General features: G+C 42.1%; 3 protein-coding genes across 3 annotated transcripts; all 3 read left to right on the plus strand.

Moving 5' to 3' along the window:
• Positions 1-2,725: 2,725 nt before the first annotated feature.
• Positions 2,726-6,983, plus strand: LOC115671485 (receptor protein kinase TMK1-like). The gene is made up of 3 exons (XM_030593062.2): positions 2,726-3,625; positions 3,726-5,649; positions 6,207-6,983. The coding sequence occupies exons 1-3, from the start codon at positions 3,176-3,178 to the stop codon at positions 6,713-6,715; spliced, it is 2,883 nt and encodes a 960-aa protein (XP_030448922.1). The 5' UTR covers positions 2,726-3,175; the 3' UTR covers positions 6,716-6,983.
• Positions 6,984-9,459: 2,476 nt separating this feature from the next.
• Positions 9,460-16,621, plus strand: LOC115671688 (exocyst complex component EXO70A1). Its single transcript, XM_030593308.2, has 11 exons — positions 9,460-9,973; positions 10,109-10,204; positions 10,739-10,944; positions 11,475-11,714; positions 13,008-13,146; positions 13,215-13,427; positions 14,802-15,007; positions 15,264-15,461; positions 15,535-15,634; positions 15,856-16,100; positions 16,180-16,621. Exons 1-11 carry the CDS (start codon positions 9,815-9,817, stop codon positions 16,295-16,297), a joined length of 1,920 nt encoding a protein of 639 aa, XP_030449168.1. The 5' UTR covers positions 9,460-9,814; the 3' UTR covers positions 16,298-16,621.
• A 720-nt stretch (positions 16,622-17,341) lies between these two features.
• LOC115671626 (NDR1/HIN1-like protein 10) lies at positions 17,342-18,321 on the plus strand. The gene has a single exon (XM_030593253.2). It carries the CDS (start codon positions 17,348-17,350, stop codon positions 18,254-18,256), a length of 909 nt encoding a protein of 302 aa, XP_030449113.1. The 5' UTR covers positions 17,342-17,347; the 3' UTR covers positions 18,257-18,321.
• The last annotated feature ends 8,331 nt before the right edge of the window (positions 18,322-26,652 follow it).

Below are 26,652 nucleotides of genomic sequence, written 5' to 3' on the forward strand. Positions count from 1 at the left end.
CGTGACGAGCTTTGACCATGGATTCCCGCCCAATGGAATCGTCGCCGGAGCCGTGGGCCCCCCCCACCCACGCTCCACGTGTCGCTCCCTCGTCGATCCTCTCTCTCTCTCTCTCTCTCTCTCCTAGTTTTATTACCGATCGGCCCGCCCCCCCGCTTGTCCGCATCTTGCCGCCACGGCCAGCGTCGGAGGTCAAACTCCAAGGTTGAAAGTTTGAACTTTGAAGCGCGTGTTCGGTATAAGATGTAACCGCTTGCGACGTGGCAGTGTCTCGAAGCGTCGCAACTTCGTCGATTCGATTCGGCAACATGCCTTTTGAAATCGGATCACCGTAAATCTAGGCGAGACCAGCTTTCCCAAAAGCTACCACAAGTTGCCCTCTCGCATAGGACTACCAGCCACGACTGAATTATCATGCCAACAATTTCCGACGGAAGTTGATCGCAAGGTCTATCTTTAAAATTTCATGCAAAGGTTCATGACTAAAACGACTAAATCCAAAAGGCCAGGACTGAATCGGCATCCGTACAATATGTAAATATGAAATATTTACATATGAAACCATACATTCATCTTATAATTTAATTTTTTATAACCGTAGGTGGCGGTCCATGAAATCTCGCAAGAAGCGTGCCCAAACCACACAAGATATTCTCTGCTACAGTTAGAGGCTTTCCAAGGTGAGAATTACTCGGTGGGGAGCAACGAAAATATCCGGGACATTGCCCGAAATCGAAGGCCGGGACGACGGTGGATGAAAAGGAGTGATCATAAATTTTTCCTTTTGTTGTCCCCCCTTTTTCACTTGGTCCCCCCCCGCTCCGTTGGGTCTACAGCTTTGATGGAGGATCCGCGATGCTCTGCGCCACCCATCTCCTTAACCAAAAGTCGACGTGTGGCCCCCCCACGACTCGAGTAAAAAAAGATGGGTCGCCTCTCATTTTGTGGCCTCGGTATCTTCCTTTGACTGGTAAAATAGTGGTCGACTTCGATCTCCCCCCTAATTAAAGTTGAAAATATTTCTGAAAAATCCTTTAGCGTGATTTTAGGGAAAATTGTCCATAAATCCGTCGGGTCGCCGCTCATTTTTACCAATTCAATTTTAAATCTTTCAATTTTACCAATTGAGTCATAATAAACATTTTCATATTTTGTCAGTTGGGTCTACTACACCGATGATATCATGTAAGACGGCGGTGCTGACGTGTAATTTTTTTTATTATAATTAGGGTACTAAGTCAAGCGATCTCATATTCTCTACAAAAATTTTGGACATGTGTCACGTGCCTTATTCGTATGTATCAATCTGTATCTCGACCACTATTCCAATCCCATGGGGTTCACAATCACTCTTGTTCTCTACTACACATCCAATATGGATTTATTTCCAATGGAACTCCGCCACCCCCGTCGTGCAGTAGTCGTCGTGGTTGTCTTCATCGATAGGCAATCACTTGCGCACCACCAATGAATTTGTCGAGTCGGAGCATCCCCAAAAAAATGTAAGTTTTGGTGACAAATTCTCTACCAAAGAACTAGTAAAAACGGGACAAACTAAAAGAGGGAGGAGTCGAACCCGAACCGAACTTAGCTCTATATATAAACTGATCCGGTCAGATACGCGCTCGAGATTTTAGGAACAAAAAACCACTCCTATGCCATAAGGCGCGAAAGAAGATTGATCGAATCGAATCGAAACCAACTCGACCCATAAGAATTATCATAAGACCATAAAAAAATAGCTATCGAATGTTGTTGTAAGGTGGTGGTGGTGGTGGTGGTGGTGGTCCGCCCGATTGTCACATGGAGGATGCAAGTAAAATATGCTGTACAAGATTCTCCTGTCCACGAAAAACCTCCACGGGAGACGGATGCGGGGCGGGAATTCGAAGTTGCTCCCATCGATGCAATCCAGACGCAAGAAGCAGCCATCGTCGATCTGTCGCCGCCATTAAACAATAACAACAGTTAAGAATAAACTAAAAATTATGTTAGGGGATCGCACGGTAATCTCTCCATCCCCCGAGCGCAAGAGCAAAAGACTCGGGTCCACGAGGTAGCTCGATACCGTCCCGTCACGATCCAACACTCTTAACTCCTCGTGACAAAACTTTAATACAGTGACAAAAAAAAAACAAAGATGTAACTTTAATATAAAAAATATGATATCTATTATACTTCAGTTACTACCGATAGAGGGAATCGATCTCTAACAAATGTTTTTGGCGGTAACATATTTTGTTCCGTGAAGCTAATAATTCAAAAGAGGGAAGGAAAATGTGTTTTTCACGAGACGAGACGGGCAATTTTTTTTCCTTTTTTTTTCGTCAGTGGGTAATCTTGTTTACGGATGAATGATTAAACTGCTTAACCGACCATAAAGATCGTTACATATAATAAGATACAACAACTCATTTTATTGTGAGCGCATGATCCCAATCGACCTTCAACTTAATCCGGACGTAGAGTTTTAATCACGGGCGTTAGGAGGGCGAGCGGGGGGGACCGGGCCGGAGATTTCGTGAATCCGACAAAGAGGGAGGCGCGTGCCGCGTGGCAGATTTTTTTTACTTCCCCTACCCTACGGCAGCAGAAGGGACGAGATAAAATAAAAATAAAAATCAAAAATAAAAAGGGGCACGAAACAAAAAGAAAAAGAAAATGAAAATTCTGGGCCAATTCCTTTCCTTCGTAACTGAATCACATTCTTTTTTTTTTTTTTTTATCTCTCTTTATCACCATCATCACCTCCTCCTCCTCCTCCTCCTCCTCCTCCTTGTTCCTCTCGATTTGGACAAAATTCAGTTTTCCATCATCATCATCATCATCTCTCTCTCTCTCTCTGCGGCTTGAACATTTCCACTCGCAGATCCGCCTTTGCAGTGCTCTGTTCAAACAAGTAACAACCAGCTCTCGCCCAGCTCTCTCTCTCTCTCTCTCTCTCTCTCTGTCTCTACTTCCAACACTTCACTCTTCAGTTATGGCCTCCATCTTCTTCGCCTCCCTCGCTACGTAACTGCTTCCCACACAACACTTCTCCGCTCGCGACTCATGCCGCCGAATTGATCGGAACCGGGGGATGCGCCGCCGGCGGGACCGCCATTGCTCCTCCTGCACCGGAGCTTGCCGACACTAGGGAGATCTCTCTCTCTCTCTTGCTCTCGCTCTCTCTCTCATGGGGGAAAGTAACCGCCGCGGCGAGCTTGTCCCCCTCCTCGCCGCCGCCGCCGCCCTGTCTCTCGTCGCGGCGGTTTCCGGCGTCACGGACGCGGGCGACCTCGCGATCCTGAAGAAGTTCCGGGACGGGCTCAGCAACCCGGAGCTGCTCCAGTGGCCGGCGGGGGGCGGCGGCGACGACGACCCGTGCGGCTCCAAGTGGAAGCACGTGTTCTGCGCCGGCACCAGGGTGTCCCAGATTCAGGTCCAGGGCGTCGGCCTCGAGGGCCCTCTGCCTCCTAATCTCAACCAGCTCACCTCGCTCTCGAACTTGGGCCTCCAGAACAACAAATTCAGCGGAGCGCTTCCTTCGCTGAGCGGGCTCTCGAATCTGCGGTACGCGTACCTGGATTTCAACAAGTTCGACTCCATTCCTTCGGATTTCTTCGTCGGCCTCGATAGCTTGCAGGTTGGTTCGAACGCTTCGCATCACTTCACCGACGCGATATTGCAGAATGTGTCGCTTGATTTTAGCTGATGGTTTGCTCGGTTTCTTTGATTTGGTGCAGGTTTTGGCATTGGACGGAAACCATTTAAACGGCAGCACGGGGTGGATGTTCCCGAAGGAGTTGCAGAACTCGGCGCAGCTGATGAATCTCACCTGCATCGAGTGCAATTTGGTCGGTCCGGTGCCGGATTTTCTCGGAAGCATGGCTTCTCTGCAAGTGTTGAAGTTATCAGGTAACAGCTTGACGGGTGGGATTCCTCCGAGTTTTGCTAACTCCAGTTTGCAGATTCTGTGGTTGAATAATCAAGGTGGTGGTGGAATGAGCGGACCTATGGATGTGGTGACTTCTATGGTCTCTCTGGCGAGTCTGTGGCTTCATGGGAATAGCTTCTCGGGATCGATCCCTGGGAACATCGGGGACTTGGTTTCTCTGAAGAGGCTCAATCTTAATGGTAATAAACTCGCCGGCTTGATTCCTGATAGCTTGATAGGCATGGATTTGGATGAGCTAGATCTGAATAATAATAACTTCATGGGTCCGACACCCAAGTTTAAGTCGCCTAATGCGACTTGCGCTTCTAATGCGTTTTGTTTGCCCACACCCGGAGCACCTTGCGCGCCGGAAGTTATGGCTCTCATAGACTTTCTTAGTGCGTTGAATTACCCTGCGAGGCTTCTTTCGTCGTGGGTGGGTAATGATCCTTGCCAAGGACCGTGGTTCGGGCTGAGTTGCACTAACAGAAAGGTTGCCATGATCAATTTGCCCAAGAACAATCTTAATGGCACATTAAGTCCGTCAGTTGCGAATTTGGATGCTCTCGCTCAGGTGAGACTGGGGTCGAACAATCTGGGGGGTTCAATCCCCGGTAACTGGACTAGTTTGAAAGGTCTGACGTATTTGGATCTAAGTGACAACAACATTTCGCCTCCGATACCAGCGTTCGGTAACTTCGTGAAGCTTCTAATTGATGGGAATCCTCTGGTAAAAGGTACCACCCCTTCTGCAGAGGCGAGCCCTCCATCTGGGGATACGAAGTCCCCTGGCGGAACTTCAGATTCCCCAACCAAAGGCTCAACTCCTGATTCTGGTAATGTTCCTAATACTGTTATCTCCAAAAAGCCGAAAAATTTGAAGTCTATTTTGGCAGTGATTGTCGCCCCTATTGCCAGTGTGGCAGCTCTCATATTCCTGGCTGTTCCTCTGTACTTCTATTGTAAGAAGAGGAGAGAAACATCCCAAGCTCCAAGTTCCCTAGTGGTTTATCCGAGAGATCCCTCTGATCCAGATAATATCGTGAAGATTGCAGTTGCTAGTAACACCTATGGCAGCACCTCACTTACGGGGAGTGGCTCTGCTAGCAGAAATAGCAGTGGATTTGGTGAGTCTCATGTAATTGAAGCGGGGAATCTCATAATATCAGTTCAAGTCCTTCGAAATGTGACGAAAAATTTTGCACGGGAAAATGAGCTTGGTCGCGGTGGCTTTGGGGTAGTTTATAAGGGGGAGTTAGATGATGGAACAAAGATTGCGGTGAAAAGAATGGAGGCAGGTGTAATTAGCAACAAAGCAATAGACGAATTTCAGGCTGAAATCGCAGTCCTTTCAAAAGTTAGGCATCGTCACTTGGTATCCCTTCTAGGCTATTCTGTAGAAGGAAATGAAAGAATACTGGTGTATGAGTACATGCCTCAAGGGGCCCTCAGCAAGCATCTCTTCCATTGGAAGAACTTCAAGTTGGAGCCTCTTACCTGGAAGAGGAGGTTAAATATTGCTCTGGATGTTGCCAGGGGAATGGAGTATCTTCATAATCTAGCTCATCAGAGCTTCATACACAGAGATCTTAAATCGTCGAATATTTTGCTAGGGGATGATTATAGAGCCAAGGTCTCAGATTTTGGACTAGTAAAGCTTGCTCCGGACGGAGAGAAGTCTGTGGTAACAAGGCTTGCCGGGACCTTTGGCTATCTAGCTCCAGAATATGCTGGTAAGCTTTCAATTATAGATTGTGTGTTTGTGCGCATGCGCGTGTGCCTGTGTCTGTAGCATGTGGAACCCTGGAAGAAGTGCATACTCTGCTCTGCATTATAAATCATATTAATCATCTAGAAAATAGAGTAAATTTCATTAAACATTTGAAGCGTGAAAAGTTTTCTTCTTGCCTGTCACAGTTAAGTTTAATACGTGACATCTACTTAATTGATTTTACAAGTTCATTACAATGGATCAATAGTTGTCTTGTTACTGCACCCTGCTACTCTGGACATTCAACTCTTTATGACTAGATTGAATTTATATAACAAGTATCAACCTTTACCCACATTGTGTGCATGCAAATTTTGGTTACAGATGAATTTCATGGCACTAAGTAGATTTCATAGCGGTGAGAAGCTGATTTCTCTTGTTATGAAAGTTTAATAAACTCGGAATTGTTTTCAGTTCTAAATTCTGCTTCCGCACTCTTTAAATTTTACTTCCTTTGACTCGTTTTTATCATTCATATCAGTTCTCATCAAATTCTAATTGCTCCCATTTCATGTACAGTCACAGGGAAAATTACTACTAAAGCTGATGTCTTCAGTTTTGGAGTTGTTTTAATGGAACTATTGACGGGATTGATGGCGCTTGATGAAGAAAGACCTGAGGAAAGCCAATACCTCGTGGGTTATTTCTGGCATATAAAATCAGATAAAGAAAAGTTAATGGCTGCTATTGACCCAACTTTGGACAAAAAGGAGGAGACATACGAGAGTATCTCCACCATTGCTGAATTAGCTGGGCACTGCACTGCAAGGGAGCCAAACCAAAGGCCGGATATGGGCCATGCTGTGAATGTACTGGCTCCACTTGTTGAGAAATGGAAACCATTTGATGACGACTACGAAGAATACTCTGGCATTGACTACAGCCTTCCGCTGAATCAGATGGTTAAGGACTGGCAGGAAGCAGAAAGCAAGGACTTGAGTTACATGGACTTAGAAGACAGTAAGGGAAGTATACCCACAAGACCAACAGGATTTGCGGACTCTTTCACTTCTGCCGATGCTCGGTAAAAAGATCGATTTGGTTGCCTTTCTTAAGCATGCTCCTTTTCGTAGTGGTATATAGCACGATGGGATTGGCGGCTTACTTATTGAGAACTCACTGTTGATATCATGATTAGATTTTACTTCTTTATCATGATCAAGTTGGGTTTCCAAATTCTTAGGATATCTTGTTCAGCCTTCAAGTATTTGAGTTTTGACCATGATATCTCCAGGAAATTGGTGATGTTGTAGATAGATATGGATCATTGTTGAAGATGATGCTTATCATTCCTTATCTTTTCTCCACAATGATCTCATCATCATCATCATCATCTTCATCTTCATCTTCATCTTCAACTTCTTGAGACGAGGAACTAACCTTATAGGTTTCTCTCCCATCTCATCATCGGCAAAGCCTCCTAATGTATTGTCCACGTTGCCTAGAGGTTCTTTGATGACCTCGAATGTGCTTTACTCAGAGATTAATACATTGCATCATGTGTACCAGAATTACTTTACTGTTAGAAGACAGCATGTGAGATATGTCCTAATTGCTTTTGCTGTGCATGTCCCTGATCACAAATGCTGCGGAATTCGCGCTATGCATAGTTTTTACGAGGAATCTGCTGTTATATAGTCTTTCACTTGAGGTGGTTCGTCTCAGTAAAACGATAGTCAGATGGGGTCCTTTCCTTTCTGTTTTCGCCCTTTGGAATAAGGCTAACGAAAAAAGAAGAAATTATGAACCAGAACTTCAATGTGGAGAGCAAAGTGATTGTGTGGCTTGCGTCCTATACAGGCGAATGAGGTTGTGTCATTTGTCATATTGTTCCCAAACATGAGAACCAAATTTGCCTGCCGACATCGTGCTAGTCGAGCTGTTGAGCATGTGACTGGTAACGTTGCAGTGACGAGCTTTTAGTCTGATCAAACGGGAGACATCTTTTAGGTGGACCCCATCTCGTGACTAAAGAAATACATTTATTTTAGTATATAAAAATGAAAGAAAGAACGGAAAACCAAAAAGAAAAACAGCTGATGATGGTGTTACCGTGTTTTCTAATTTCGTATAGTAGCTTTTTGACTCGATCTATTAAATTTCCATATAAATTTAAGTGACCTTTGACATATCCATGACTATTCGACCGAAAAAAAAAGAAAGAGACATGTCCATGACTAAGTGACAGTGATGTGTGTGAGTGGGAAATTTTTCCATGATGTGAGGTAACTTTTAATACATCATGACTAGCAACTTTTTAATAGTACGGCAATAAGTTTCAGAAACTTAAAAAATATCGGTTATGAATAGCAGTGTGGATAACGTATTTTACCCGATTTTGTGCTCATTGGAGCATGAAAAATAACTAAAATATTTTTTAATTGATATGAAGATAAAGGCAGTACGCTAATCCACAAATAAAATTAGTCTGATCGTTCAAATTATTTTATTTTATCTTATTTGCGCATGCATCGTCAATTCCCGTATGCTAGATTTTTCACAAAAAAGGTATCTTTCCAAAATTGCATAATGTCGACTGCTGGGAACCTACCCAATCGGAATCGGTTCTTAGTTTTTTGAACGTGGAACCAACACTTTAAACTTTGGAACCGACCATGTCGGTCTAGTCCTAATTCTAAGGGCTATTTGAAGACCGGGCAATTCCTTTCTTTTTTTGTTTCATTTTTTGTATTCCTTGAAAAGATAAACTTTAGTAAAATATCCTTTTATTTACAACCAAGACAAATAACAATTACAGAAAAATAATAAAGCAACAACGACAATAGAAGATGCAAGATAAAACTAAAATGAGAGAATTAAGGTTTCTCAGTCCAGTTTCCCAATCCATTCCAGTCTGATTTTGCACATAAAACTGGAAACTGGACCAATAATAGTTGGCTCCAAAAATTTGGAACTGGGAACCGAACTAGCATCGCTTATGTAGGGTTAGTGCGGTCCGGTACCAAAGTGTACCTTGGATCGGTGCTTCACCCCTATTGATTGGTATTATAGATTTTCCACACGTCAACTTTCCTTGCAAATTCGAGAACACATGTTTTGAATATTACGAAAAGATAACATGGAATTCTACATATTTATATTTGTATATTTTGATTAATCTCAAGTTTTTCGTGTTTAATAAAATTTAATAATGAATCAATCAAGATTTGTAAAAGGTCAAAAATAATAAGCGAATAGTAGATTTTTTATATTTTCGTCAAAATATAAAATATCATTTAAATTAGAAATGAAAGTATGTGAATCTATGTGTAACTTATGAAAGTCTCAAGTCCTTGACCTTAAAAAAGGTCGAAGTGCATGTGATATAAAATTTACAAAAAGTCAAAAGTTAAAAATACTCCAAATATTCGACCCAAAAAGAGCAAAGTTACTCCAAATAAGCTTTTAAAATGTACATCTCTCGCGTTTAAAATTTGGGTTTTTTTTGGTCGAGATTTAAAAATTGGGTTTGAATTATTATATTCGCGTATTAAGTTATTAGGTGCCAAAAAAAAAACCATGGACACCTATTGATATCAAAAAGAACTTTAAAAAGTAATCGTTGGTGCATGAGCAAAAAGGAAAATGGGAGTGGAAATGGAAATGAATCTCTGGCCATATAGGACACTACCGATGATGACGTGGCACGCATGGCGCGAAATCTTTTAAAACGAGAAAGGGTCCCACACCATCCACGTGGCCGCCACGCCTTCTCGGGTCGCTTCCTCCCTCCCCCCGAAAGCAAGCAGACGATCTCCTCCTCCTCCTCCTCCTCCTCCTCCGTCCTCCCTCCTCCTGTCATCACCCCAGCAAATCCTCTCTCCCTCCCTCCCTCTCTCTTCTGTACCATCGCCATCGCCACCTTCGAGAAGCAGGAAGAAGAAGATCGAAGCAGACGCGCGGAATTCGGGGGCCATTGACGACCGATCGCATTCCCCATTGCGGTTTCTCTCTCGTCAGAAGCAGAGGAAGAAGAAGAAGAAGAAGAAGAAGAAGAAGAAGATTTGAGCGATGACCGATCGGCTCCCGCGTTCCGGCATTGCGGTTCTCTGATTGAATCGGCGCGAGAGAGAGAGAGAGAGAGAGAGAGAGAGAGAGAGAGAGAGAGAGAGAGAGAGAGTTTAGCGATGGGAGTGCCTCAGGCGATGGAGATCCTTCATGAGCGGGCGGAATCGATCCGCGAGTCGCTGCACAAGAGCCAGACCATCACCGACAGCATGGTCGCCATCCTCGGCTCCTTCGACCACCGCCTCTCCGCCCTCGAGACCGCCATGCGCCCTACTCAGGTCCTCCCTCCCTTCCTTCCTCCTTCCCTCTCCTCTTGACACGAACAGAACTTTTCCTCCGTTATGAGGCTGCACTGCTCGCTGTGCTATTATTTTTCTGTTTTTTCTGTTTTGGCTTGTGCTGGGCGACGGTAGATAAGGACGCACTCGATCAGGAGGGCTCACGAGAACATCGACAAGACGCTCAAGGCTGCCGAGGTCATTCTCGGCCAATTCGATCTCACGCGCAAGGTTTGTCCTCGCTCCCGTTTTGCCGAGTCGAAAAGCCATTGCATTGCATTCCATGCACTTTGTGAGAGAGAGATCCGAGATGATATTCATGCATGCAGAAAACAATGTCCTTGCAAGGAGATTCAGTCAACATTTTTGTGGCGTCTGTTTATGATGAATGTCGTGCGGTCATTAGTGATAATTTAGTCCACTCGGGAGGCATATTTTGCAATTGTTAAACTATTGAAGCAGTTAGCTTGATCTTTGTTCCTCCTTACTTTTACGCGCCCCCGATTATTAGACCAACCAGGGAAGAGTATTGCCTCACACTATTGTAGTCCGATAGAGAAATGTTCGGGCCATACTGGTTTTTAGCGATTCGCTGATAGTGGGTATGCTACAATAACAGCTTCATCTTTGCTGGACATTGAATCTACAACACAAGTTTCTTTTTTTTTTTTTTCATAACTCGCAACTTTAGCATTGTTACCGGGTCACTTCACGTACTTGCAAAGGTAATGTAGATGCTGAGATCGTTTGTATGTATTCACTTAGGCAGAGGCTAAGATCCTCAGAGGGCCACATGAGGACCTAGAAAGCTACCTAGAAGCTATCGATCAGCTTCGAAGCACCGCTAACTTCTTCAAAAGCAATAAAAGCTTCAAGAGTAGTGATGGAGTTCTTAATCACACCAATAACTTGCTTGCAAAAGCTATATCAAAGCTTGAAGATGAGTTCAGACAGATATTGACCAATCACAGGTAATCTACGCCTTGGCCAGTTCTTTGTTTGTCCTGCTGAAAACAGCTCTGTCTTACATCTCTTTTTCCTTGCACCATGCTTGTTTTACCTAAGCGACTATAGCAGAACTATAATCCCAGATTTAGCATGTTATATCTAAAAGGATTTTGGAGTCAAGGAATCAGGGTGTCCTTACTAAGTTTTAGAAGGGATATCAATTGGTTTTTTTGAGTGGATGAATATTTCTCTAGTCTCTGTATTGCAGGCTGTAATTGTTCTTGTGATGATGCAGAATAAATCACAAAACTATGATTAAACATTCAGCTACTAGACGAGGCACTCAAATTTGCATGGGAGTGGTCCATTTCAATAGTTTGTGCCTGTTTGCCATCTTTCTGTAGTCAAACTTTTGTCCAGTCTCTTTATTCTCAGCATTGCTTTTGCAATTTTAATACCAAGTGCATGCTTATATTTTCTAAGAATCAATTGGGGTTTCTATATATGTAATGATAATTTCAGCAAATTAATTTGTTTCCTATTTGATTTTCAGCAAGCCAATTGAACCTGATTGTCTTATTGATTGCCTTCCCAACTCTCTGCGGCCATCAGCAGGATCATCTGGAAACCAAAGTGAAGCTAGTGGCAAGCCTGAGCACCCAAGTAAAACTCCAGATGCTGGAGTTTGCAAACCTCTAGCTCTCATACCACCCAGGGTTCTACCATTGCTGCATGATTTAGCTCAACAGATGGTACAAGCTGGTCATCAGCAGCAACTTTTTAGAACCTACAGGTGCTAAAATCAGTGTCATGCCATAACGCTTTCTGGTTGTTCCAGTTAGCATTTTTTTTATCTGCAACTTTTTGGTTGACCTTTCATCGTCATTGCTTAGTACATTGCTCCATATCAAAAGTCTGGTGGGTCATTCAGCATTAATAAGGAATTTTCATTTTAAATCAATCAACCTTTTCTTTCATATTGATAGTTGAATAAATTTTATGTAAATATCATGGCTGAAAGTAGTTTGGCCTACTATATGTTGCTCTAGAGTCAACAATCGTAGCAAGACATGAAACTGCAACATTTCATATTAGTACATTTTTATGTCATTTGATTTCCCATAGTCCTGTTATATGTTCAAGAATTCTGACAAGAGAAGAGGAATCAGTTGTTGCCATAGAAGTGGGAAACTTGATGTTTATTGGGAGATGGGGGTGCTTTCTTTCTTTCTCATTATTAGGTAGATGACAAGTAAGATTTTTTTCCATTGTTGGTAATAAAAGGAAGTTTTGCTACCTGGATAGACTTTCCGGTTGAAAGTCCATTGCATTTGCAGGCTTATCTAGTTTCCCAGTGGGAAGTATTTGTTGCTTACTTGGTAGAAATTAAATAAGCAGTCGACATGGCTTAAAATGAATGATAAGTCCTGATGATGTAGCTGGAGTCCTTCCTGAGCAGGAGTTCCGCCTAGTTATAATGGTTGGGCTTACTTTGTCCAATGTCTTTTATAAGAAACTGAAAGCCCCATTCTGATCAATTAATTATAGACAAACTGAGAATTTTTGTGTAGATCTATTGACATAACCCTTCTTTCGATAGCTAAGCCCACTTGAACCAATGTTTTTTGTTTCGAGTGGCAAAGTGCTCAGTTGAAGATAGTAGGACTCTTGATGGACGGGAGTGGTCAACAAAAGGAGTTCTTTTCCGCCTGTTCAAAGACAAATATTGAGGATGTCGGCCAGGATTGATGTCTAATTTGTGGAGCGCTTAAGCTTAAAGAATGTTTAAAGTATCCATCGATGGAAATTTTAACTTTTAACATGCTTTAAGCCATTGATGGAAATTTTAACTTTTAACATCCTTTAAGATCTCTGAAAAGCAATTTGTAAGAGTCTCACTCATAAAAAATGTGTACGTACACATAAATCTACAATGCCCTATGGAATTTTTTTTTTGCTAAATTAGCTTCTTTAAAATGTGGCTTGTCTCACTTGATAGACAGAAGATGGGTTCGCCCGTTGTGGTTGTTATACTTTCTTTGATTAATTGATTGCATTAGTCTTGCTTTCCCTTCCCTTATGTCAGGGATACTCGTGCTTCAGTTTTGGAACAGAGTCTTCGGAAACTAGGTGTGGAGAAACTGAGCAAAGATGATGCACAGAGAATGCAATGGGAGGTTTTAGAAGCTAAAATTGGAAATTGGATACATTACATGCGTATTGCAGTAAGTGTTTATGTTGATGTGGCTTAATAACCTTTTGGTTTTGGTTACTAAATAATGTCTTGCGACAGGTAAAGCTTCTTTTTGCTGGTGAAAAGAAACTCTGCGACCAAGTATTTGATGGTGTTGATTCTCTCAGAGATCAAATCTTTGCTGAAGTAACTGCAAACTGTATGGCTCTGCTGCTTAGTTTTGGAGAAGCTGTTGCCAAAAGCAAGCGATCACCCGAGAAATTGTTTGTTCTCCTGGATATGTATGAGATATTGAGAGAATTGCAGCCAGAGGTATGATATATGTATGTTTTTGTAATTTTTTTTTATATAAAAGTATTAGCATGGTGTTATGCGATTCATTTTTTTGAGTTGAAAGAATGGAACTAGTTCTTTTGATGCCAATTGCACACAACTTGTAGAAGATGATTATCGGAACTTTCTGATTTCCCTGTATAATGTGAAATTTCTAATTGACTGTTGGAAGAGGAGAAAAATATTTAAACATAGATAAGGCACTTTGAGGTTCCATAATTTGTCTTGAGCACTGGGATAGGGAGCAATTAAGCAGGGTATCCCCAAAAAGCTAAACAGCATGGATGGTGCTTCAATTGCCTCCCGTCTGTTGAAAGCACTGGAAAAAAGTTTATAGATGGCTTTGAATGGGGAACCACAGATTCCCTTGCTTCAAGTCTGTTATCTACATGCATTTTTGCTTTGTCAACTGGCATGATGAACATATTTTTTGCTATCTAAAACAATTACACGTTTAATGATGGATGATGCATGGTGGCATCCTTGCATTATGTAATCTCAACTTCAAATATTACAGCTGTCATATGCTGGTGAAACTTGCTGCCCACGGCATCAACTGCTAAGTACTATATAATGGAAGTGAATGACTGCAAATTGGTCACGCAGTCATTGCAATAGTAATTGAGAGGATGTTATAAAACTCTCCATTGTATTTCCATTTTCTCCGAGTCTTATGGACATTGACAATGGTCAAGAGATCCATTTGTGTTTTTTTAACAGATTTGCATGATATGTGTTATGGGAACATTCCCTGATAGTTTAAGCTTTTTACTAAATTATTGTTCGCCGTTATATTACAGCATTAGGTCAAAGTTTCGAATATCGGCACTTCCTCTTGTTGTTATTTTGCTCGTGACTCATGTCTGACCTCCGGTGGTTGTTTGATGTGACACATCTTTTATTTCATGTGGAACATCCGTTTACATGCATGGAGGAGTTAAGATATAGGCTTGATACACATTGTTGACATGATTCTTGACAGTTTAAGTTTTTGGGAAAATAATGATTGCCCAACAATTTTTAGCCCTGTAAAACAGCTTATTCCAAATTATTGGACTTAAGTACATGAACAAGCACAATGAACCACTTTTATGGTTGTTTTTCTGGTTTAAAAAATGGAGCAGAAGGGTAGATGGCGAGGAAGATAAGTCTTTTCCTTTCATTTCTTTTCATATTTTATCCCTTTCAAATGCGCTTGTGACTGAGATCCCTAGTTCTTTATGATCCATCTTTGCAAATTTCTTTTCTACTTTTTTTTGTCTCAAATGCCTTTTCTTTATCCTCATTTATCTTTTTCGGAGTTTTGTAATTTTTACTTTGGTCAAGAGCCTGAGTCTTATTTTGGTGGGATAGATTATGGACCTTTTTGGAAGTAAAGCTTGTATTGAGATGCGAGAATATGCCTCCAGTTTGACCAAGCGACTTGCTCAGACAGCTCAAGAGACGTTCGGTGATTTTGAGGAAGCAGTTGAAAAAGATGCCACAAAAACTGCTGTTCAAGATGGGACTGTCCATCCTTTGACCAGCTACGTGATAAACTATGTGAAGTTTTTATTTGAGTAAGTGCTTCTTGATTCATATTTGAGTAAACTATTTGAGTAAGTGCTACCTTCAATTCCTTTGTGAAATCCTTTGAATTTTTTTTTTTTAAAATAATGTTGCTTGTCAATTTTTGTTTGGCATGTTTCTGTAGAGCAAAGTATGCCATGTCAATGTGTTCTTTTGCGGAAATGGCATTAAGCAGTGCATTTTTTTGTTTGGGTCATATCTTGCATCTCTGCCTAAGTTATAACATTCTGTTATCGATGTTTACAGCTACCAGTCCACTTTGAGGCAACTCTTTCAGGAGTTCAATGAAGGTGAGGCAGATGCTCAATTAGCAGCTCTAACTACAAGAATCATGACTGCTCTTCAGAGTAATCTGGATGGAAAGTCTAAGCAGTATAAAGATCCCGCTTTGACTCAATTATTTCTCATGAACAACATCCACTACATTGTCCGATCTGTAAGGAGGTCAGTTTCCAAGGCATTAAGTTTCCTGTGCAACCATCATTAGGCTAATGCCATTCTTAGCTATGTTTTGCAGGTCGGAAGCGAAGGATTTACTTGGGGATGACTGGGTGCAGATACATAGGAGGATTGTACAGCAACATGCCAATCAGTATAAGAGGATTTCGTGGGCAAAGGTACTCTTAGTTGAACTACTTTTAGAAGAGAGATTTTTTATGCTCAAGGACCTTATTATGTAACATTGTAGATCCCGCGTACTTCAAGCTCTGCAAAGACATTTAGAATCTTTTTACTTCAGTTATTTCAAAACAATTTCATGTGTTAAAATTTCCTCGACGTTGAACCTTGTCCAGTTCATCAAACTGAAACTAAGCTCAGCTGAAATCTTAACCTGCAGATTCTGCAGTGCCTCACTGTTCAGGGTTCATCAGGAGGTGGTGGTCCTATGGGAAGTGATGGTAATAGTGGAATTTCAAGAGCAATGGTGAAAGATAGGTTCAAGACTTTTAATGTTCAATTTGAGGAGCTCCATCAACGGCAATCTCAGTGGACAGTTCCTGACAGTGAGTTGCGTGAGTCACTGAGACTCGCTGTTGCAGAAGTCGTCTTGCCCGCCTATAGATCCTTCATCAAGCGCTGTGGGTGAGTTTCTCCTACGGATTTTAGGAGTTTCCTTTAAAATCCTGGTTAGGTCAATTTTCATGTTTTTGGGTGTTCATAGGCCGCTCATTGAGAACGGGAAGAACCCTATGAAGTACATCCGGTTCAGTGTTGAGGATATCGAACGGATGCTGAACGAATTCTTCGAAGGTAAGACATGGAGTGAGCCTAAGCGATGAAATCTTCGGAGCAATGAAGGCTCTCGCTTCATCACCGTTCTTCGATTATTTTCGACTGTAAGTGGGTAGGTTCAAACGATGGTCGTACCCCATCTCATTTCTTTCATTTGGTTTACTCGTAAGTTTTGTTCCTCTGGGATAGACCAGAATGATGACAGTTCGACTGGAAATCGTCTCAACCATTCTTTGAGGTCACTTTACATATATAATATGAGCATGTCAAATTTCCATATTCTTGGTAAGTACGCAGAAATTTGTCTATTCCCGTAGACCTGCTCCGTTCATTTGCACAATCGATATTGGAATGCCAAAGAATTTCGCGTCCATTGCGTAGGTTTCGAAGGTCATAGATGTGCCATCAGTGCGAAAATTTCGAACGATAACCGGACAAAACTGAACACGCGAATCCATGCGGTCGGATCTGTGTGACCTTGGCACCTGTGGGGACATCAGTCAAGCTCCCTAGAAGATTCAGTGAAGTTTAACACAACTCAACTTTGTACCCCACATCCCCGATCACATCTGTTCACACCGGGGCAAAGCTTTGTGGCACAGACTCAGCCACTGTGCAAACAGAATCTCGTAGTTACAGGAAATTGCTGAAATAAAGCATAGTTGCAGGTTGCAACAAACACAATCAAATGTGAATGCTGAAACCAACGTGATGAAAAAGAATGTTGTTTAGACTCTGTTCTATTAATGATATGGTGAACAAAACAAATTACAGGATCAGATTAACCACTGATTTGTTTTGGAAAGAAGGGGGTAAATTATTAGCTGCTCCTAAGAAAAGCTGTGTGGGTGGCATGCAAACGGGTCAAAACCCTCTTGACAACCCATTCCGTTTGGCTTCATTTGCTTAACATAGTACTCCTCCCTCTTACATCCCAAAAGACCACACCCTGCCCCTCCTATTTTCCGACAACTTTTTCCCATTTTCTCTGTTTCGTTGTCTCTCGTTCTGTCTCCCTTCCTCTCTGTGAGGGACTTGGGTTGTGCGAGATTGAGCGTTGAGAAAAAGCAGAAAGACCATACTTTCGCGGGCCAACAATGGCGTCTTCATCCGATCACCACCACGGCGAACGACCCACACCGGACGAAGATGAAAATCAACCAAAGCCAAATCCCCCTCCGGATGGAAACCACAGCTCCACGTCGCAGCCGCCGCCATCGGCTGGACACCAGAATGCCACCCCCGATAATTACCACCAACACCCCCTTCCCGGCTACCCTCCTGTGATGGGCTACCCCCCGCCCTACCCTCCTCCCCACAACGGCTGCGGAGGCTATCCTTACGGTGCGCCCCCACCACCCGTCGGATACTACCCCGCAAACAACCCCCATTACTACCCTTCCCGAGTACCACCAAGCCGCACCTCAGGCTTCACGCGCGGAATCCTTGCAGCCTTAATTTTTCTCGTGGTGGCATCGTGCGCCATCACCATCATCACGTACATCGTCCTCCGCCCCCAGGTCCCCGAGTTCCACGTCACCGCCTTCTCCGTCACCAACTTCAACATCTCGAACTCGGTCCTGATGGGGAGCTGGGACGCCAATGTCACTGTCGACAACAATAACCACAAGCTCAAGGCCTACTTCGACCGGATCCAGAGCTACGTGTACTACGACGACCCGAGGAACTATCTCAGCTGGAGCACAGAACCGTCGTTTTCCCTGGAGACTAAGACAAACGGCGTCATCAACGTGAAGATGTCAATGATAGACGGGGAGCAGCCAACGTCCTCTGAATTGGAGGTGATTAATGAGGAGCGGCAGAAAGGGACGGTGATTTTCGGGCTGGGGTTCGGGTTGATGGGGACGTTCAAGTCCGGGTGGTGGTGGACGAGCCACTTCGGCATGAGGGTTTACTGCGACGGCTTGGAGGTTGGGTTCGTCGGGGCTTCAGGAACGGGGAGCTTGAAAGACCAAAACCCTAGGCAGTGCATGGTGTATGTGTGAGACAGATGAGCGTCGCATGCATGCATGCTTGTGTTTATTCTCATTCGTTTATTTTTCTTTAATCATTTGGGCGTCCTTTTCTTTTGGTTGGAACTAGAACAAACAAGATGTGTTATTGAGCGAAAGCAGAAACCAGTAGCCAATCTATGTTTTGAGACATCGATAAGAACACGTTCTTCTCGCTGGTTCAATCAAGCGCCGATCCAGTCTCCTATCTAATAATTTTAGCCGGATCCTGTTCAACTGCACACCACTTAGGAATCTGGGTTTAACAACATTGTGCGATGCTCTACCTTAAATTTCGTGGAGAATCATGAATTCATGATCACACTCTTTGAAGTAGTTTCATGCACATACGTATCTCCAAGCGATTCAATCATTCATATACATCATTTTGCACGATTAACAGTTAACGCCATAAAAATTAGGAAACACGACTATGTTTTGCGTTAAGTGCGAATACTAATTGAACTAAAATAAAAGAACACGAGGACTGGCCCTATTTACAAGCCCCCAGCGGAAAAGTAAGGTACCAAAATTTCAACAAAAATGTTAGCGTAATTATATCTTAAACCACGTCATACTATTTACAATTATGAACATGCCAAACATTTATGTACATAAGCATTCCATATCGGCGAGGCCCGCAAGTTTTCCCTTTCAAACATCTGCTACCCTAATTTAGCTCAAAATTCCTGTCCCCTAATTCTATGAACCAAATATCGAAGGGTACATCTTTCCACACTTTTGAAAGGACAAGTGTTCATGATTCTTGAGACTCCTCAGTTTTAGAAACCATTTGTTTATTTTATCTCACGTTGGCATGGCAATCTATTATTGGAACTCAACCGAAAAATGAAAACAATGTTTAGGCATGAGAAGGAGAGAACTTGAGGAGGATGAGAGAGACAAGACGACAGTATATGGTGGTGGTGGTCGTTGTCCCATTCCGAGGACGATGGTGGCTTTGCCAGTAGTGATGGCACTGGTGAATAGTAGCTATATGCGGAAGGTTGTGAGAAAGAAGGGGGAGATGAGAGGGAAGTGCGAAGCATTCTTTTTTCAATCATCATTCGAGTATTTTGCCACTTGTTGGGCGAGGATGGGAGATGGATATATGACGATCCTCGATCGTGCGTATTGCATTCACTAAAAGAAAATAAAGTTAGCCATTTAGAGGTCGGTGGATACAATTTGTTCGCAGCAGTTTTAACTGTGAAAACGAGTGTTACAGCTCTCATAAGTTATTTGATAAGCACCTCACAGTTATTGCATCTCCACAACTACAATAGTTTCCGACAGCTTTTAAGGAGCTGTCTCACCCGATTTTTAAGAAGCTACCTCACCTAATTTTTATGGTACCGTAGTTTCAAGACATGTATTAGTAAACATAAAAGTCACATCACAGCTGCCGCAGCCATGCGAAACGGGCTCTAAAGCTGAAACCCATTGGAATATCCGACTAGGCCATCTGAATACGCTCACTTTCATGGGCCTAACCCTTTTACTTGACGGACATGGCCCAAGTACAAGGTTTAAAGCTGCATCACATCCACATCCAGGGGTCCTGATCAGACCAGGATGAAACGGACGCAATAAACACAAAAAAATGAAAATTTCAACTGTCTGAATCATTTACAGCAAAATTCATGGACCGAAGTGAGGGTGTCCATTCGAGGGAAAACAACTTTACACGCATATAGGGTCATGACAAAATTGAGTTTGTGTGCAGGGTTCGGTCGAATAGTCGAAAGATCATACCGAATTTCAGATCTGGACATGATCACATTCCTTCTTCTGATCACCATCAGAGGTAAGGTGGTAACTGTATTTGCATCATTGGACTTGTTGAAGCTTTGTGCGGCGACAGTAATGAGAGAGAGAGAGAGAGAGAGAGAGAGAGAGAGAGAGAGAGAGAGAGAGAGAGAGAGAGAGAGAGAGAGAGAGAGAGAGAGAGAGAGAGAGAGAGAGAGATTAACATTGCGTTCAAAAGGGAGGGTAATAATCGCTCTGGGAAGCTTCCAATTTCAATCAAATGGGCTATAATGAAAGGTCAGGTGAGCACGTGAACAAACAAACAAGATAGGGACAGAGGGTTTTGTAGAGAGTCGATGCCCTAATTTCTTTGATAATGATATGAACCAAGATCGAAAGTTTAGGTTCGCTAAATGAGTGCACAATAATATTCGCCCTCCTTATCATGTTTGTAGAAAAGTACAAACATATGCTGTTCATTAACAAGTTCAATCGTGCCAAATACAAATGCTTTGGATTTCGGACAACTCTTTTCTTTCAGTCCAACCAAGTTAACTTCTTTCCGTGGAATTTATAACATTTTGAGCTAAGTGATACTAGGAAAAGAAACGTAATTAGCTTTACACTGTAAGCAATAATACAATGTGCAAGAGCCAATAATAATAATAATAATAATAAAGCAAAGTGGTCCTTGAATCATGAGCCTCTCATATTACCCGACACAAGTGCCATGCACATGGATTCTCCGCTAAGAACAACACCAACCTAGCATTTGGCCCAAAGTTTGGCGAGGATTGCCTTCTTCTAAATTTCTGTATACGCCATTAACATTGGATTTATAGCATATGTATTTTCTTTTACACGATGATATGTATAGAAATTGATGACGATCAAAGTATGGAGATTACCGCGCCGAGGGAACGCACCGTAACAATTCAATACCCGTTCGTGTTGGCCAAGCTCGGTACACCGACTCTCATGGATTTAAGGGACCTACCTTCTGATCTCAGACTTGATTCTTAATGAACGTGGTTACGTTGACATGGCTCGAACACCTCCCGACCTATGAATGTGACTTGTTCTCCTCTTGAATGTCAGGCAACTACGGCCTTCGGAAACTTAGTCTGAGGGTGACGATAGGTGCCAAATCAGAGCAAAGTTGAGACCATCAAGTATGGTTCTCCGAAGCTTGATTCTCATGTAGTCTAGGAACAATGACCGGAAGGGGCAAAATTGTGTATAGCTATCATTGATTTGGCCACGAAGTCAATCCAAACAGTAAACCATGTCGCACAATGGAATGCCGACAATCTGTGCAAAAGAGAATAAAGTCATAAAATAGCAAATTTTCATGCGGAAAAAGCTATCATACGACGATAAGTTTACATTAGTGCTGCAAATGGGACCCTTTCGAAGGAACGCCACTTGCTTGGCGTTTCCGATTCCCGAGAATTCGTTTTCGATTGTTTAATGCCAAACCATTATCGTAGAGGGTTTTTAGCTTCTGGGACCATTCTGCCATGGGAGATTCCCTCCACCAATACCCTAAGTGGGGATATCCTTTTGACATCTATATGCAACCCTATTCGCTTTTATGTTTCTCATTCAACCTTTTGTCTCTTTGCTTCACATACCACGAGTCTTCAGTATGGGGAGAGATAGAGGTACAATTGCAGCCCAGAAAACAAGAAAAGAAAAGAAAATGAGGGATGCATTGTGGGGTTACTAGTCTAGAATGTAGCAGTGGTAAATGCCTTTTTCGTTTCTGTGAAATTCGGGGAGTTCGAGGTTCGAGGATGATCTTGGTAGGGACTTGGTTTGGGTACTGTCATCTGGTTTTCTGTGTCAGATAGATCTTGATTGTCAGTTCCATAAAAAAGGCCGGTGGAACTTTTGCAGGTAGTCTAGCATCAGGAAATTGTCTCGCGTATCTTTTACTTTGCCCTTTATTGTTCTCTCCTTACATTTAATCTAACCATTTGTTTCGATGAACGGAAATGAAGTTCAGCCCTCTTGGTTCGGAAAAATGTTTAGGAGGTAAAGGCAATGGGGAACAGAAGATAGAGGTGAAGAAAGAGAATGTCATGAAAATGGTTTTTGCATTTTGGTTGTTTAGTAAGATGCAAAGTGGAGGCGAAGAATAAGTGTAATTTTTAAAGAAAAATGCTAGAAACATGCCATTACTTTCAAAACTATCAAACACGTAGCCGAGTTAACAGGTTATTTTTCAAGATCCTATTTACGAGAATATCATTTTTTTTAAAAAATTATCTATCTTTAGATCCTAAATTCTCCAATCTACTTAGAACAATTAAATCACCCCAGAACATTTAAATCACCCCTCTTTGCCAAAATGAGTTGTAAAGAGGGGGCGATTTGATCTTTTCAATGTGGGGTTTTATTAAAAGGAAATGTGAATGGTATTTGCGGAATGAATGTGAAAATACTTTTGGCTGAGAAGACATTGGAATTTTCGGTTTTGCTAAACATGATGCACAAACATATCTTTTTCACCAAGTCTCTCTTCGAGATAGTGCCTATTTGGGGAGATTTGACTCGTCTCAAATCAAAATCTTTTCATTTCACTATTCTCGAACAATTTGATGTCAGGGACAGTCCATTGATATATCTTGTTCATTTGCAACCAAAAAGGTTGCACGTCTTTTTCCAGCCTAGTCAAGTTCAGGCCATTTGGGCCCCATGGATCCACGGATCTATTTTTTTTTCTATATGACTCCTCTGTTCATGCATTAACGAAACTTTAATGGGATTTATTTTGATTCTACCGCGATTTGGAACAATAAATCGAATCATGAAATATTATAGAAATTGAATCTTGAAATTGGATGCAAAAACAGTTCTAGCGGTGGTTACCTCATAAAAGTCCACATACATTTTAACTAAAACGCTTATAACTATGCAATGAATGAACAATTTTTCCGCAGGATATAATGCTGCATATCCGAGAAAAAGATTTATTTAAATATATTGTAAGTCGAGGTAAAAAAGACACTTTCAAAAGAATTAATCTAAAATACATGTGCGTGCGTGGAAGACCTTAAGAATGGAACTTTTACTTTTACCTTTTTCGCTAATATTATCGAAATTTAAAAAACAATTGATCTTGCTAATAAACTAAAAAAATAGTAGCAGACATGTGACCCTTATACTATCAAACCAACGACCCTGGTGGTAATTAAGAGCTCAAAATTGAAATAATCCAATTGAGTGTTGAAAACCGAAAAAGTCAGCTGGTAACGAGATTAAACTTATCTGATAACATTAATCATAATGACTTGAAAGACTTAGTTAGGTAAAAAATTTACTCAACGGGGAAAATAATCGGTGGCAATTAAAATCCCGCGAAATATGCGGATAAATCCTACCGATAATGATAATTATTCAGTATGGTAAGAGATTGATAATACCCAACAATCGATCTTAAAATAACACCAAACAACTTTATATTTATTCTTTACATAGAAAACTTTGTGGGTAAACTAATGTTTCACCTATACAGGAGAGAGCCTTGATTCCAAAGCTCGTAAGGAAGGACCATCAATGGCGTCCCCCCAGCTTGCAAAGTGTGAACTTCAATTTCACGTCCTGTCCTGCAAACTTTTGCCGTTGGAAACGTCTTTGAGAAGGAGACAAAGAACATTCAATTGGGAAAGAAAGAAGAAAGAAGAAGAGTTAGGGCAAACAAACAAGGGGACAGAGGGCGGTATCACATGGGCGTTTTTGAATTCCTAAGCCAACACATGGGTTGACTCGATTCGGCCGTCGGTCGAGTCTTTCATTTCTCTGGACTTGATTGGATTTGGATTGGATTGGACGGTGGGCGATTCACATCGACACCCGTCGGGTACGAAGTTAGGTGGAGCGTCAAGAGAAAAACAATAAATAAGCCTCATAGGTTAAGTGAGGTAGAGCGAGACTCTGGGCATCGATGACTTTGACTTTATGGAACCCAAATGAAAGTAGATGAGAAAGTTTTGATTCTTTGAAAGATATGATGCATGTTCTCATATGAATTTTAAGGAAATCCCACGATTGTCTGTTGAAAAACAAGCTGTCCTTAGGGGCCATCCACGAGTAATTTCTGCTTCTTTCTACATGAGTGGTTGGAAATTAAATGGTTTACTTCAATGTGAAAACTAGATGATAGCTACATGACTTTTTTGGCTTCTTCCTTGGAGATGAAGTTAGATAATGCGTTTCCTTTAGATGGAGCGAAGCAAGAGGACGAAAAGAGGGAAAGTACCGGGAAGCAAGTTCAGAAACGAGTTGGTAGTGTGAGCAACTGTAAAAGCACTTGCATTCTCATCATGGAGTTTGGTAGAGTCTACTAGTAAGAGGACGAGGGGATATTAATCATGTGGTCAAAAAGGTACTACTTTCATTTATCTATATTTCAGCTTAGTTGGTGTGGTACATATGAAGTCGTGGCATCACATGGCGTGGTGCATAATCTATGCCAATTTCGCCTTCAGACATCGGGCATTGTAGATCATTCCTCTTCTTGGATACGCACGCGATGCGCGATTGGTACCAGAAAAGAAGCTCTCGAGTTCCGAAGCCGTGAATACAAGACACACATACGACCGATCTCGCACGCGTGCATTTTGTTAATGGCTAAGTTCTCTCGGAGTACATTTATTTTGCTCAAATTCAGATAAGTATATCATGGGTATGCAAATGTTGAAAGTTGGGAAAGCGCAACAAGTTTTGCTTGCAAAGCTACAAACTAAGGGCTCAAAGCAGCTTTCTCTTCATGAAAGCTCTAAGCCTTTTAGGCTTTTTTTATCAACATTATAAAGGAGAGAGGCCATTCCAATTAGTCTTTCAAGCTTGTGGGGAGGGTCAAGCTAAAGAAAGTTGAAGAATTGCTTTGCCAGGCATGAAAACAAGAGCTCAAGCTTTCTCCTTGTGAAGCCTTTGTAGCCTTTTCGGGTTTTTTCAAACGAAAAGGGAGAGAGAAAGGGCCGTTCCAGATTAGTCTTTCAAGCTTGTGGGTGTCTTTTTGCTCTTATTAAAACAAAACCATGACTTAGACAAGTTCTATACTTAAGGAAACCACTTTTTGGCCCAAACGATTCCGTGGTTATGTTGTGCCCCTTGTACCGCTTTCTGGGTTTGGCCGGCTGAGAAGGAAATCGCGAAAACCTCCCAAATTAAAAAGAATGATTAAAACCACAAAAAATTACAAATTTGTACACTTGTGATAAATTTATTTCAAATTAATTTTATAACCAAAAATCCCAAAATGATACACTCGTGACAAATTTACCAAAAATCTCAAACCAGTATACTTGTGATAAATTTATTTTCCGTTAGTTTCCGTTAAATTGAATTTATATCATGAAAAATCATAAACTGATATACCTATGACAAACAGAAGGTAAAACCCCAAACTGATACACCCATCAATTGCCACGTGTCACTGAACTCAATAATTTGACGGCAAAATTTAACGGAAACTAACGGAAGGTAAATTTATCATAAGCGTATCCGTTTGTGGTTTTTTGTGGTAAAAAAATTAGTTTTGAGTAAATTTATCACAGATATATCAATTTGTGATTTTTCGTGGAATTAACCCTAAAAAGAAAATTTTTAATTCCGCTTGCAGATCAAAATCAAGTTATAAAGTTAGTTTACTAGACGATGTGGCATATTATTATTACCGAGTATTGAATGCGACCTACTTACTTAAATTTCTAATCGAGTTCTCTCGCATCACCTAATATATTATTTTTGTAAATCCAATGTACCATGAATATAGTATTGGCTAAACATAGTTGATTTGAAAAAGGGAAAAAATCACCAAAAACCCCAAACTTTGCCATATGTGACACATTTACTCCGAACTTTTTTTTGTGACACCAAAAACCCCAAACTTTGTTATTTGTGACACATTTACCCCAATGCATTTAGTCCATGGGCATTTTCGTCTTTTTTACTTTTTCTTTTTTTTTTCCTTTCTAGCGAGGGCTCCTGGCGAGGGGGGCCCTCGCCGGCGTCGAGCGAGGGCCCCCCTCGCCGGATTTGGCGAGGGGGGCCCTCGCTGACGTCGAGCGAGGGCGGCCCTCGCCCGATCCGGCGAGGGCGAGCGAGGGCGACCCTCGCCGGCGTCGGGCGAGGGTCGCCCGCCCGGGCGAGCGAGGGCGGCCCTCGCCCGCCGGCGAGGGCGGATCGGGCGAGGGGGCCCTCGCCGGCCGAGCGAGGGCGGCCCTCGCCCGATCCGGCGAGGGGGCCCTCGCTCGACGCCGGCGAGGGCTCCCCTCGCCGGAAAGGAAAAAAAAAAGAAAAAAAAAAGAAAAAGCAAAAAAGACGAAAATGCCTATGGACTAAATGCATTGGGGTAAATGTGTCACAAATAGCAAAGTTTGGGGTTTTTGGTGTCACAAAAAAAAATTCGGGGTAAATGTGTCACAGATGGCAAAGTTTGAGGTTTTTGGTGGTGTTTTCCTTTTGAAAAATCGGTGGGCCGAGGCTGATGAGCTGGGAGAGCCTGCCCTTTCCCGATGGGGTGGGCCCCAACTGCAACTCTCCTCCTCCAGTCCGATCCAATCTCCATCCGACGGCCGAGATCGCTTCAATTATTTTCCGATATGCACCTCGGCAACCTTAGTCCAAACATT

Source organism: Syzygium oleosum, unplaced genomic scaffold, assembly GCF_021117445.2.
Source record: "Syzygium oleosum isolate NSW1041296 unplaced genomic scaffold, Sole_v2.1 Sole_v2.25, whole genome shotgun sequence".
Taxonomy (NCBI): domain Eukaryota; kingdom Viridiplantae; phylum Streptophyta; class Magnoliopsida; order Myrtales; family Myrtaceae; genus Syzygium; species Syzygium oleosum.